The sequence below is a fragment of the Equus asinus genome, chromosome 22 (genome assembly GCF_041296235.1).
Source record: "Equus asinus isolate D_3611 breed Donkey chromosome 22, EquAss-T2T_v2, whole genome shotgun sequence".
Taxonomy (NCBI): domain Eukaryota; kingdom Metazoa; phylum Chordata; class Mammalia; order Perissodactyla; family Equidae; genus Equus; species Equus asinus.
The window spans coordinates 14,220,288-14,233,206 of NC_091811.1; the positions used below are offsets into that span (position 1 = coordinate 14,220,288).

General features: G+C 53.8%; 1 protein-coding gene across 1 annotated transcript in view; it reads right to left on the bottom strand.

The window, feature by feature from the left end:
• Positions 1 to 593: 593 nt before the first annotated feature.
• The window catches only part of B4GALNT3 (beta-1,4-N-acetyl-galactosaminyltransferase 3), a 93,147-nt gene continuing 80,821 nt past the window's right edge, over positions 594 to 12,919 (bottom strand). The window contains exons 11-20 of the mRNA XM_014841808.3: positions 12,755 to 12,864; positions 11,639 to 11,739; positions 11,314 to 11,375; positions 9,801 to 10,596; positions 7,293 to 7,612; positions 6,448 to 6,601; positions 6,118 to 6,190; positions 5,563 to 5,716; positions 4,877 to 5,003; positions 594 to 3,095 (exon numbers count right to left, since the gene is read on the bottom strand). Coding sequence (XP_014697294.2) covers positions 2,987 to 3,095; positions 4,877 to 5,003; positions 5,563 to 5,716; positions 6,118 to 6,190; positions 6,448 to 6,601; positions 7,293 to 7,612; positions 9,801 to 10,596; positions 11,314 to 11,375; positions 11,639 to 11,739; positions 12,755 to 12,864 — 2,006 coding nt within the window. The 3' untranslated portion in view covers positions 594 to 2,986. The remainder of the gene's footprint in view (positions 3,096 to 4,876; positions 5,004 to 5,562; positions 5,717 to 6,117; positions 6,191 to 6,447; positions 6,602 to 7,292; positions 7,613 to 9,800; positions 10,597 to 11,313; positions 11,376 to 11,638; positions 11,740 to 12,754; positions 12,865 to 12,919) is intronic.

Genomic DNA, 12,919 nt, shown 5'->3' on the forward strand with positions numbered 1-12,919 from the left:
CATATGCACAGTCCTTAGAGAGCCACAATAAACCTGTTCCAGCTTTCATATCAGCACCTTCTCTCGGGCATGCGTTTAAGGAATAGACAGTAATTTTGAGCTCTGCTGGGCCAAGTATAACTAGGAAGGTAGATCTGCACCTGTAAAGCATCAACAGGGCATCCCCACCTCAAACAGAAATGATCTTTAGATGGTCTTTATTTTAGAATAAGCCACATCCCAGCTTCTCTGCGCTATTCACCAAACCATTCTGGCCCTGTACCTAGCCTTCCTCACCCAGGTGTCCGCCAGCCTTTCTCAGCTAAAACCACCAATCTCCAGTAATTTGCAGAACGCAGAACACCTGGTCTGCTCTGACTGTGAGCGCATTAGACAGGAGCAATGCTGTCCCCTTCCTGAGTAAACCACAGCACAGACAAGGCTGTCCCCACACAGAGGGACTAACTAATGGTAAAGGCTGGAGGGGGTGTGGGAGGGGCCTTGGCATGTCCTTTGGACACGAGACAGCTGAGGGACAGAGATGTGAACCCTGGGGCCCGCAGCCCCTCCCTCTCCCACCGTGGATGGGCAACAGGAAAACACAGGAGCCATTTGGTTTTCTAAGAAGATGCTGTATTTAACACTTCCCTCTCCCACCCCCCAGACCCTAGACATTTCCCTAGGGAGTAGGGCCCCTGTCAGGCCCTCCCGCTTAAGGCAGATGGTGTGGAGGTAACAAACATCAAACACAAGGCACGGCCAGGGGCAGAGGGGGTGGTGGGCAGGGCGTGGGAGGCTGGGCTGCCTCCTGTCATCAGGAGGTCTGTGTGGGCTGGCTTAGGCCTTCCACTGCAATGCCCAAGGATGGGAGTGGCCCCAGAAAGAAACCCGGCACCCCAGCCGGCCAACTGCAGCTCTCACCTACTCCCTACAACCCTTTCTTAAAGGGAGTAAGCCCGAGCAGGGACCATAAAAAGCCATAGTCCAGGGGGCAGTTATGGCAGCCATAAGCCACCACATATTACAGTCACGTGTTGCTTAACTACGGGGATACGTTCCGAGAAATGCATCGTTAGGTGATTTTGTTTATGTGCGAACATCATAATGTGCACTTACACAAACCTAGATGGGATAGCCTACTACACACCGAGGCCATATGGTACTAATCTTATGCAACCACCATGGTACATGCGGTCTGCCGTTGACTGAAACGTCATGATGTGGTGCACGACTGTAATTGAAAAATCTGTCCTTCTTGATTTCTTAGAGGCAGGATTTTCTTCAACCTCCAGAAAGTTCTCAACAGGCTCCATTCTCCCATATGCCAAGTTTATGCTCTTTTTTTTTTCCTGCTTTATCTCCCCAAATCCCCCCTGGTACATAGTTGTATATCTTAGTTGCAGGTCCTTCTAGTTGTGTAAGTTTATGCTCTTGGTGAACGCAGGGCGCAGCAGGGAGAGTGGGCCACCACCTGGACCCTGCCACAGCATGGAGCTTGGGCTCAGCTGACTGGGCCCTGGGCCCTGCTGCACCCCCATAAACCCTTCCTCACAGCAGGGGGCCCTGTGCTCACCCCACCAAACACACACTGAGTTCAAAGCCCAGTGTCCAACGCACCACTGGGGAACCCAGCAGCAGAGGCAGCACCAGCAGCAGTAGAAAAACCCCCGCCACAAAGGCACCTGGGGATTATTAGTGCAAGATAAGTGCGTGATCATCAAGGGATGGACAGGGTGGCCTAGACCACCAAGGCCAAGGGCTCTTTTCCCTGAAACAGCTTCACTTGTCACTTCCTCCTGGGCCCTGCTCCCTTCCACTTGGAGGAGATAGCTCAGGGCGATGCCCTCACCTCCCCAAACCTGTCACCCCTTCCTGCCCTGGTCCCTGCTTCAGGGTTCCGTTTCACCCACACCCCTTCCTCTTCTACTCAGGGCCATGACAGGGGCTCTCCCTGCAGGAGGGAAGTCTGTGGGGAAGCCGGGCTGTGAGGATTTGAGCTTCCCATTCCCTTTTCATCCCCTCCGGCTGGACCCCCACCCCCTCCCGTCTAAGTCGAAGGATTACTTACATCTAATCCTCTTCCCTCTCGGCTTCAGTGTCCCCTGGGCCCCAGCTCACAGTGGGGCTGGTTCAGAAAAGGGCTTCTCCTCCCTGCCTTCTCCACCTCGTCCGAACAGTGGGGATGGCTGAGCCCACAGCCCAGCAGTTCCCTGTCTCCCAAGCCTGCTGTGGCACCAGGAAGAGGATGCCCGTTCTGTGTTTCTGGTTGGTATGAAGTTGGCGCTGCCTGGAGGGTAAGGCTAATGCCCTAATGGGTGGCCAGCTGTCCGGTGGCCACCTGGGAGGGACGTGTGTCTCTGGAAGGCACGAGCCTAGAGGAGAGCTGAGGGCTGCTCCTCGGGTTATAAACCAGCTGCCGGGTCAAGAACCGAGGGACACACCTCCACGCAGGAGTGGGTCTGAGGTATGCAAGTGGGGACACTCCCTAAATGCACCACCCCGCCCCTCTCTCACAGTCGGTGCTGGGTCTGCACAGTTCCAGTTTTAGTTTTCTGTTAAAAAAATAAAAACCCTAAGAAAATATGTCCCATGGAAGAGTTCCCCGATGCTGGTCACTGCTCTCTGTGTGGAGCACTTGGGTGGACCCCGGATCGCACTCACTGAGCAGGATGGTATCGCTCAAACAGGTCTTTCCTTCCTTGACCTAATCGTGCCGCCCTCCCTGAGCTGCCCCATCTCCGTTGGCTGGGAGCAAGCAGCCAGCCGGGCCCTTGTTCCAAAGTCCTCCCTTCGAAGGACCAGAGGGTGGAGAGAGGGGCCTCGGCAGCCGTCTGTGTGAGGCGACAGCTCCTGGCGGAGTGGGGTTATTAGCTCTGAGGCCTCTCGGGGCCCAACCATGGCTTCTGCTCCCCTTCCCTCTCCTCCTCCAGCAGTGACAGGGGCACTCGGGGAGCAACCGCAAGTCAAGGAGCAGGAAGCCGTCGGTCCAGTGGGCCACGCCTAGGGATCATGGCATCTTCATCTGGCGGCGGTTCCACATGCCTCGCTTGGAATGGAAGTGATGGAAGAAATTCCTGAGGGAGAGACGTTCCACTTCCAGGCCTGCTTGGAGGATCCTGCATGGGGGATGGGCAGGATGAGCAGCAGAAGCACAAGAGGCACCTGGGAGAGGCCCAGGCCCCCGAGGGACCTGCCCTCCCACCTCTGCCTCCGACTGTCCCTGTCTTCCTCTGTCCACTCCCCTGGGGCAGGGGGGCAGGGTGTAGCATAGAGTGTGGGTTTGAATCCTAGCCCCACACTGTGTACGTCACATTGTCTGTCAGAGCCTTGGTCTGCTGTCTCTACAAAGGGGACACTAACACTATCTATATGTGGAGGGTGGCGGGAGAGACTGGAGGTCAGTACTGGAAGTGCTCGGTGCGGGTCCTGGCACACACTGAGCGCCAACAAGTCCAGCCTCAGAGGACACTTCACAGCGCTTGAGGGAGGCAGAGGGCGAGAGCAGACCTCGTCCCCAGGCCTGCCCCTGTCCCTTTTCTACATGCACAGCGGGTTGGGAGCCTCTCTCACAGAGAGGCCTGTGCCTCCGGCAGGGTGGAAGTGACTAGAATTTGGAGCAGTTTCTTTCTCCTCGGGCCTCAGAGGAGGCAGGAGGGTTAAGAGCTATACTGGAGGTCTGCATCTTCCCAGCCCGGAATGAAGGTGAAAGGGGAAGGGAACCCCTAGTCCAGCCTCGTGTCCATGTGGGATCTACTTTTATCTAGCTTCATGAGAGCCGGGTATCTAAGATAAGCTCCCTTAGCCTCCCTCCTTTGCGCCTTAAATTCTCTTAGTATTATCATCTTTCTTCCCTCTAGGGAAAAAACAGAAACAGATCTGTTTTTGAGCCTCTGAGACTCACCAGCTGTGAGATATGGGGCAGGTTATTAACGTCTCTTCCAGACTCAGTTTCCTCGTCTGCAACACGGAAACATTCATGCCTACCTCCCAGAGGTTCAGGAGGAATGAACGAGGCAGTGGCTGTAACTCACCCACCATGTCCGGGCACCCGGTGACCACATCTCTTCCTTGTCAAGGTCCCTACTCCCCCAGGGCTCCCAACCTTGCCTGGTTCCACCTCCTCTGGACACTGTTCCAGCAATTATTCCCCTTCTTGGATTCCCCCACCTTGCCCCTGCCCCTTCAGCTCAGATCTCAAGGAATCATCCTCTTTCCCTCCCTTTCTCTTGGCAGCACATTCTTGAAAGAGGAATCTTGTAGTAACATAGCCTCCACTTCCTCGCCACCCACGTCCATAACCCAGTGGGCTCGGCTTCCTCCCGTGCCCTTGCCAAGCCCACGGCTGGTCCCGCGCTCCTCCTCCTTCTCGGAGGCTTTTCTCGCCACTGACCATTTCCTCCTCCCTGGGCTTCCAGGGCCCCAAACCTCCTAGATGTCTGGCTGTCCTTTATTGGTCCACACTGCCTCTTTTGATGGCCCCCCAATCTTTCCCGACCCTCTGCCTGCCTCTCTTATCCATTCCCACCATGGCAGCCGCCTCCCCTGGGGAACGTGGAGGCCAGGATGCCGTTGCTGCTCCCACAGCGCCTGGCTTGCGGCACGTCATCATCGTTTACACTGGTACAGCTCCACAGTGTCTGCTTGTCCCCTCACAGTTTACCAAGCACTTGAATTTCCACTCCAGCCCCAGGACACAGGAGGCAGTATCACCCCCACTAACAGATACAGACACTGAGTCTCAGGGAGGGAAGGAATCTGACTCCAGTAAGGGCCGAGCTTCCTGAGCCCAGGACTCCTTACCTGCAGATGGGGCATCTGCAGCCCTGGGTGGCTGTGCCTGACCTGATCTAGCCTGTCCTCTCCCCAGAGCACCTTAGGGATGGAACGCTCCAGTCACCTGTCCAGCAGCTCCCAGTCTTCCCCGCCCCAGCGGTCTCGGAACTCCCTGGTGTTCATGCCCCCAATCCTGTCCAGGTCTGACTTGTAGATGCCAAGCAGTCCAAATCCATTCACCTCCCAGTAGCCTGTGGACAGACAAGAAGCTCCAGATGAGATGAGCCAGGACCAGGAGGAAGGAATGGAGAAGACTTCAGGCTGCCTCCTAGAGCCTTTTCTGGAAGACAGAGCCTGGGGTGGCCGAGGCCGAAATTCTCTCAGCTGAACTCCTCCCTTGCTTGTTCTGAGGGGAGCCCCCTGAGCTAAGGGTCGGGGTCCAGAGAAAGCAACAGTCCTACAGGGAGTGACCAAGGCTGATGACAGCCCTACAGTCAGACCTGACAACAGCAGCACTGAAGGTTTGTCCGTTCCCTCTCCAGAGGCAGGGGACCCCTTTCCATCTCTGTATCCTCACAGGGCAGTCTGGCACACAGTGAACGTTACGTGAATGAACGACGGGGAAGGTGGGGCGGGGGGTGTTCACTGCTGCTGTTCTGCTGTCAGCACAGCCCTCAGAGCACCTCCCTGGTGGGCGGCCCAGGTGAGCAGAGAAGCAGGAAGGCAGTGGGGGACGGGGTGCAGCCATCGTAGACATGGCTGTTTCTAGCTCTCGGGTTTCTACCCTCCCTAGCCCAGGGCAGCACTCACCCTCAGGCCACTGGGGGGTGGCCCCGCAATGCAGCCTCATCACCATGGGGGCAAAGGCCATCTTGCCCTCCACGCAGTGCTTCCGGATGGTATCGACAACTCCAGCTGGGAAGTGGATATGGAGGTCACAAAGGAAGACGATGCTGTGCGGGTCCTGGGGACAGATGTAAGAGTCAGCAGACCCTTACAGACCAGGCCTAGGAGGCCAGGGTACTCTCTAGGACAATGTTCAGGCTCTTTCGCATGTGGATGACTGACAAACTTCCACAAAACAAACGCTGGGCAGATTTCCACAGGACTGGGCCTCAGAGCACAGTTCTTATGATCAGAAAGTGAATTCTGACTCCTCCTCCCCCTGCTTATGGACCCCAAGGACCCTGGACAAATGCCCCACTGTCATCTGTTCAGTCCCACCATGGCACCCACCCTGCTGCACAGCAGAGTCGGACCCCCATGTCCTCATGCCTTCCTCCCTGAGAAGCGGACCACCTTACACATCCCAAGTGGCTCTCTCCCTCTTAACCATGTCCACCAAGCCCCTCCCAGGCCGTCTACCTTCACCAGGTCTATGCCAGCCTGGAGTCCAGCTGAGCGCTCGAAGTTTCCACTGAGCTTCATGTACTGGTAGCTGCAGGGTGAGGAGAGACGAGGGGCGTTAATTATTAGGACTTGGCTGTCGTGGTCCCCTGGAGGAAGTCAGTAGGCATAGAATAGAGATGATGTGTGCTCCTGGGATGGGATTATGGCAGGCAAGTCTTCTGGAAAAAGCCAGAAACTGGGAATCAGGAAAGCTAGGTGGGACTTCTGGCTCGGCCCGGACCCAGCAGTCCTGGGACTTTAGGAATGAGATGGCCCAGGAGGCAACCTGGGCAGGGGCCTCCTCACCTCCGCAGCTTGGACCTCTTCAGGGCCATCTCGATGTCCATGTCCTCACTGTTATAGTCAGTGATGATGATGTTGAAGTGTGGGTCGCTGGTGACCTGGAACAGCTTTTCCATGTCTCTGATGAATTGCTGCACCCAGCGTGCCTGGTTCTTTACTACCCCAGGGGGCAGGGAGGGAGAGAGAAGGAGCGGTAACACAAAGAAGAGCATCTCCATTCATGGTTCCTGCACAAGTCAGGAGTCCCATCAGACCTCTGCTTCGAGCAATGCAGGACGGAGACGGAAGGCAGAGAAAAAGGGCCTCTACAACCTGCTCCTGCACAGCCTCCCAGGCAGGGGCCCACGGGAAGGCCTTGGACTGGCACTCGTCATCATTCAATCATAGTAACCCCACCTTGCTGGAACTCTCAGACCCTGTGTCCATCTGATTATCACCCTTCATTTCCTGTCCAGCCCCATTGTCACACTCCTGTCTGCTACAGGTCCCTGTTCTCATTATAGAAACCAGCTAACCCCCTCTATTAAGTACCTCCCTGTCTTATTTCCCCAGGCCAGTTGTAAATCTCAGGACATCAGCCCTAGCTGATTGTCACACCCAACCCTGAAACCTGGTACGAAAGCGCGACTGGCCTCGTTGTCAGTGTCTATTCCCAACTCCAACTCTTACTAGCCATGTAAACTTAGACAAGTCACTTTGCTTTTGTGAGCCTCAGTTTCCTCAACTGTAAAGTGGCCTCTCTCACAGGTTCTCATGAGATCAAATCAGTGAGCAGCGAACTGGGTGCTCATGATCGTTATTTGGATCCCTGCTCCACCGACGGTGCCCAGGCTCGGCTGGAGGCTCACCCGGCACGATGAAGTGGACCATAGCTCGGTGATTCCAGGAGAAGCCCTGGGGCCAGCACAGCTTAGGCTCTGGGGTCTGGACATTCAGGACTTGTCTCCGGTGGTTGTGTGGACTCCAAACCAGGCCCTGCAGGTTCCGGGCCTCGGGCTCTTCCCCGCCTGCTGGATCGATGCCCTGCCAGCCTCGCGTAGACACGTACTCAGAGAGCCTCACCAGGCGCTGGCCTTGGTCCAGCAGCTCAAGCTCCAGGAGGTAGCGACCCCCACGTAGCTGGTCCTGACGCTTCTCCACGTTCACAATGCGCTGTAGCTGATACCTCCTACGGGAGAGAGGGTGGGGCCTGAGAAATTCTTTCCCACACTGTGGGGGTAGCTTGGTGGGGTAGAGCTTGCAAGGCCAGTTGTCAGGAGACCCTGGTGTTTGTCCCAGCTTTGCCATTGGCTAAGATGCTTAACCTCACTAGCGTTCACTGCCTCCATCTTAAAAACATACCTGTTGAGCTGAGATGATCTCTAGTCTGTTATAGCTCTAAGATCCTAAGTATATAAGCTGAATAAAATGGGTCACAATGAGAGGTCCCTTCAGAAATTGACCCTTAGTGGGGAGGGAAGGGGGCGAGAGGGGTGATTGGGCACATATGTGTGGTGATGGATTGTAATTAGTCTTTGGGTGGTGAACATGACGTAATCTACACAGAAATTGAAATGTAATGATGTTCACCTGAAATTTATATAATGTTATAAACCAATGTTACTGCAATAAAAAAAAAGAAAAAAATTGACCCTCATTAATAAAATGCTCTGTTCATGGATTATTAGATAAACGTTTACTGGTTGGTTCAACATCATAGTCACCAGTGAAACGCAAATCAGAACTACAATATGATAACCATTTCACACCCATTAGGAGGAATGTTTTTATTTTGTTTTAAAAAAAGGAAAATAATGGAGCAGGCCCAGTGGTATAGTGGTTAAGTTTGTACGCTCTGCTTTGGCGGCCCAGGGTTCATGGGTTCGGATCCTAGGCACGGACCTAGCATTGCTTATCAAGCCATGCTGTGGTGGCATCCCACATAAAATAGAGGAAGATTGGTACAGACGTTACAAGGTACAATGGTACCTTGGTACCAGGACAATCTTCCTCACAAGAAAAAAGGATGGTACAAGGACAATCTTCCTTGCAAAAAAAAAGGAAAATAAGTATTGATGAGGATGTAGAAAAACTGGAAGCTTCATATACTGCTGATGGAAACATAAAATAGTGCAGCCAATTTGGAAACGAGATTGGCAGTTCCTCAAAATGTTAAACAGCTACCATACGACCCAGACATTCTACTCCTAGGTATATAAACAAAAGAGCTGAAAACACGTTCACACAAAAACTTGTATAAGAATGTTCATAGCAGCATTGTATTCATAATAGCCAAAACGTAGAAATAACCCAAATGTCAATCAACTGATGAATGAGTACACAGCATGTGGTCTATCCCTGGAATGGAATATTATGCAGCAATACAAAGGAATGAAGTGCCTGATACTTTCTACAGCATGGATAAGCCTTGAAGACTCTTGGCTGAGTGAAAGAAGCCAGACACAAAAGACCACACATGATGTAAGCCCATTTATATGAAATGTCTGGAATAGGTAAACTTATACAGATAGAAAGTGGAGTAGTGGCTGCCAGGGACCGGGAGGAGGAACAGAAAGTAACTGCTAACAGGTACAGGGTTTCTTTTAACAGTGATGAAAATGTTCTGGAATCAGATAGTGATGACAGTTGCACAACATTATGAATATTTTTTTTTAAAGATTTTATTTTTTCCTTTTTCTCCCCAAAGCCCCCCGGTACATAGTTGTATATTCTTTGTTGTGGGTCCTTCTAGTTATGGCATGTGGGACGCTGCCTCAGCGTGGTTTGATGAGCAGTGCCATGTCCGCACCCAGGATTCGAACCAATGAAACACTGGGCCACCTGCAGCGGAGCGCGCGAACTCAACCACTCGGCCACGGGGCCAGCCCCGACATTATGAATATTCTTAAAAACCACTGAATTGTACACTCTAAAATGGTGAATTAAATGGTGTGTGAATTTTATCTCAATTAAGGAAATGTTGATTGGTTGAATGAATCAATGAAAAAACAAAGAACTTAGCCATGTCTTTTGCCCTAGTCCTTCTAGCCCAAATCTGGGGTCTTAATTTGTCTTTTTCAGCCTCAGTGTTGCCTGTTCTGTCTCTTTGCTAGCTCCTTCCCTGTAAGAGAGAATTGCATTTGCCAAGCCTTCCTAGAGCTCAACACACGTCCTGGGCCAGGCACCCATCAGAAGCTTGCCTGACGGTGGGACGAAAACCTGACCATTCAAGTCACCTCCAGGGGCAGGGCCGCAGGCTCTTGTGCTTCCCAGGAGCGTGCAGCAGGCAAACCTGCCACAGCCCCCAGGTCCCCGCCCCCGGGCCAGCTGGCTGCCAAGCGCCCCAGCCCTGGCCCCAGGAGAGCCCTTTACCTTACCCCCGGCTCCTCTGGTTGAGCTTCTTCAGGAAGACCCGCGTGACCTCGAGAGCCTCCTGCTCTGGGAGCAGCAGGTTGCCAGATGTGTTGCAGTTCAGATCAATCCAGTCCGTCCGCAGGGCTTGGAAGTCGAGGTTCCGGGCACTGAAGGTCTGGTCCCAGTTTACCACTGGGTCAAACATGGGCACATATTCGAAACCCTCATTCACATCCTCTTCCTCTTCCTCTTCCTCTCCATCTTCCTCTCCCTCCACTTGTCCCTCCTGGTCTGCAGCTGCTACCACCTCCTCCTCCCCATGCCAACCCCTCCTGGGGGCCAGAGGCTCCATCCTGTCACCCCTTCTCTGCTCCGCAATGTACGACTCAACTTGATTCAGCCACTGGGACTGCCCTAGAGTCTTCCTAGGACTGTCATCAGTGGGCCTGGGATGCTTGACTTGAGGCAGGTTCCCTGCCCGGTGCCCAGGGAGCCACTTGTCAGAATGGGGTGGATCTTGGCTGGGCTCAGGGATGGGTTTTCTCTCTCTCTTCTCTGGTAGTTGGACTGGGATGTCACTAGTCCTCAATGGGAAGGGAGCTGTGGAGTTCTGCTTGGAAAAGGGTGACAGCAGACCCTCCTGGGGCTGAGCCAGGAGTTTCCGCAGGCTTCGGAAGCGGTAGTCCGTGACCTCCTGCCCAGGGGTAGAGGTAGGCACTGGTTTTCCCTCTGGCATCCTGGCATTCTGCTCATCGGAGGCAGGGGTCTCCTCTGCTGCTTCTCCATACTGGGATTCTTCTAGAAGGGCTTCCTCAAAACCTGTTGTTAACAGCAACCATTCCTCACATCAGGGTTTTCAACCTTTCCCCAACAAGATACACAAGACGGCCAACGATACTATGTTATATGACCCAATGATCCTATGTTATATGACCCAATGATCCGATGTGTGATACACCACAGGGTTTCAGACAGGGATTGCATACTGGCTCTGCCACCTACTTATAGTGGGACCTGGGCTAGTTAGGCAACCTCAACCAACCCAGGTTCTTTGTCTGCATGAAGGGAATAACAACCCATCTTCCACAGGGTTATTGTGAAGATTGCATGATATAAAGTACATAAGCACCTAGCAGGTCCTGGCACATATAGGGACCAGATAAATGGCCCAGCCATGTGCTAATACCTCAAGAAGACAGGCCACAGGAAGACAGTGCTTCTCTATGGCAGAACGTCCCCAGTGATGCTCCAGAGACACCAGCACCCTCAAGTAGTTCAAGGAATCTCCCCAGGGCTCTAAATCTCCTCCAGCTGACCCCAGCATGCTGTTAAAAATAGCGTCGTGTTGTACCTGTGCCTTGACATGGAAGTGGTGGGAGGGGTACTGCTCTCCACTCCCTGGATTCGGGGAGGGGCTCTGTGGTTTGGAATTTAAGCTCCTCAGGGGCAGGGCTGGCATGGTCTGAACTTTCTCTAGAAACAGACCACGGTCACCCCTCCCAGCCTGACCTGGAAGCCTCAGCTGTCACTCTGTACCTGGCTGCTCCGGCCCCTGTTTCTCAGGCTGGTCAATCTTGATGTACTCCTGGAAGCTGAACCTGCAGGAGGAAGGGAGAGGGAGACTGGCACCCAGTGCCCTGCAGGCTGACGTGTGAGGCTCTGCTGGAAGTCCCAGCAGGAGTCCGAAGTCATGCCCCAGCCTACAGTGGAGGAAGGAGGCTGGGTGAGAGAGTGTGTGTGTCTGCAAGTGTGTGAAGCGCCCAGGAAGGGCACTTGCAGCCCCTCTCGTGCTGACAGCTCTCCTGGCTCCTGCAGAGCCCTTCTGCAGGGCCATCTTCTTGTCCCACTGGGTGTCACTCACCTGTCCTGGTAGTACGTGTTTTCCTGGTAGAAGCATTTATTATGGGTCTCCATGTGGCTCAGGCGGGTGTAGTCATTGGGGTAAACGAAGGACAGATGAACCTGGAGGTAGAAAAAGAAGCAGCAGGTGTACAGGGTGGGATCTTGGTGAGTAATCAGCCCACCAGGGTTAAGCTGCCCCTGGCTGGGATCATACAGGGCTCCAGGGACCTGTCCCTGGCAAGGATAGAAGGGCTGCTTTGAGCTCTGAATGAAACATTTGGTAATGCAGACCGGGATGCATTCCATTTTTTATGCCTCCTCTCCTGGGCTCTCTGGAACAAACGTAACCCTTGCATCAGGCTCCCTAGTCCACATGTCTCTCATCTCCTGTCCCAGCTCATTTGCCCTAGCTGCAGTCTAGACCATGCCCTCCTCCTTCTGCCACTTTATCCTCTCCTATAACCTCTAAACCTTTACCTATAACCTCCCACAGCCGTGGAACAAGCCCCCTCTTGTTATTTACTACACTGCTTTTTGCCCTCCTTAAACACAGCTCAGGGTCATCACTACCAAAAACCTTCCTAGTTATACCTCACCGTTTCTCAGACCTGGCACGTGACTCCTGGCAGCCCTCTTCCTGCCTCCAGCACGCTTTTGTAATCATCTCTATATCTGGATATATAGTTCTCATTGGCCTCTCCACCTTCCACAGGGGCTATAGGTTCCCTAAAGCCATCCTCCCCTCCATCGTTGATCTCTCCCCAGTGCCTTGTCTGTAAGTTGAATAAATACTGCTGGCGGACTGGCTGGTGGGACTGACCCAGGCAGGACAGGATTGTATAGCCCGCAGAGCAGAGACTGTAGGAAGCCTGAGGCTAGCCCACCTTGCATCATCACTGTGGCAGAGTTGGTGTGCGGGGCTTCATAAGGGAGAGCACCCATTCTCAGGCTTTGCAAGGCAGTCCCTCTGGGTCAGAGGCAACTTGGAATGCAAGTTCGCAAGGGACCTGGGAGCCATCCTGTCTGCTGGCATGGGGCACGACAGGGGGCACTCAGCCTTCTCACATCCCATCCCAGCCACAGGCAGTAAGCCCTCTCTCCCTCCTGCCCCCCAGTGCCCAGGCCCCGGACTTACAAAGCGGAGTCCCTGGTAGCGCTGCAGGGGGAGCCCATCCACCAAGTAGCTGGGTTTGTAGGCACAATCAGGCAGGACGTGGCGGAGATGAGACTTGGGGATCAGAGGCACTGAGGACAGTAAGGGAAGCGGGATGAGGGTGCAGGCGGGATCCTGAAACTGGCA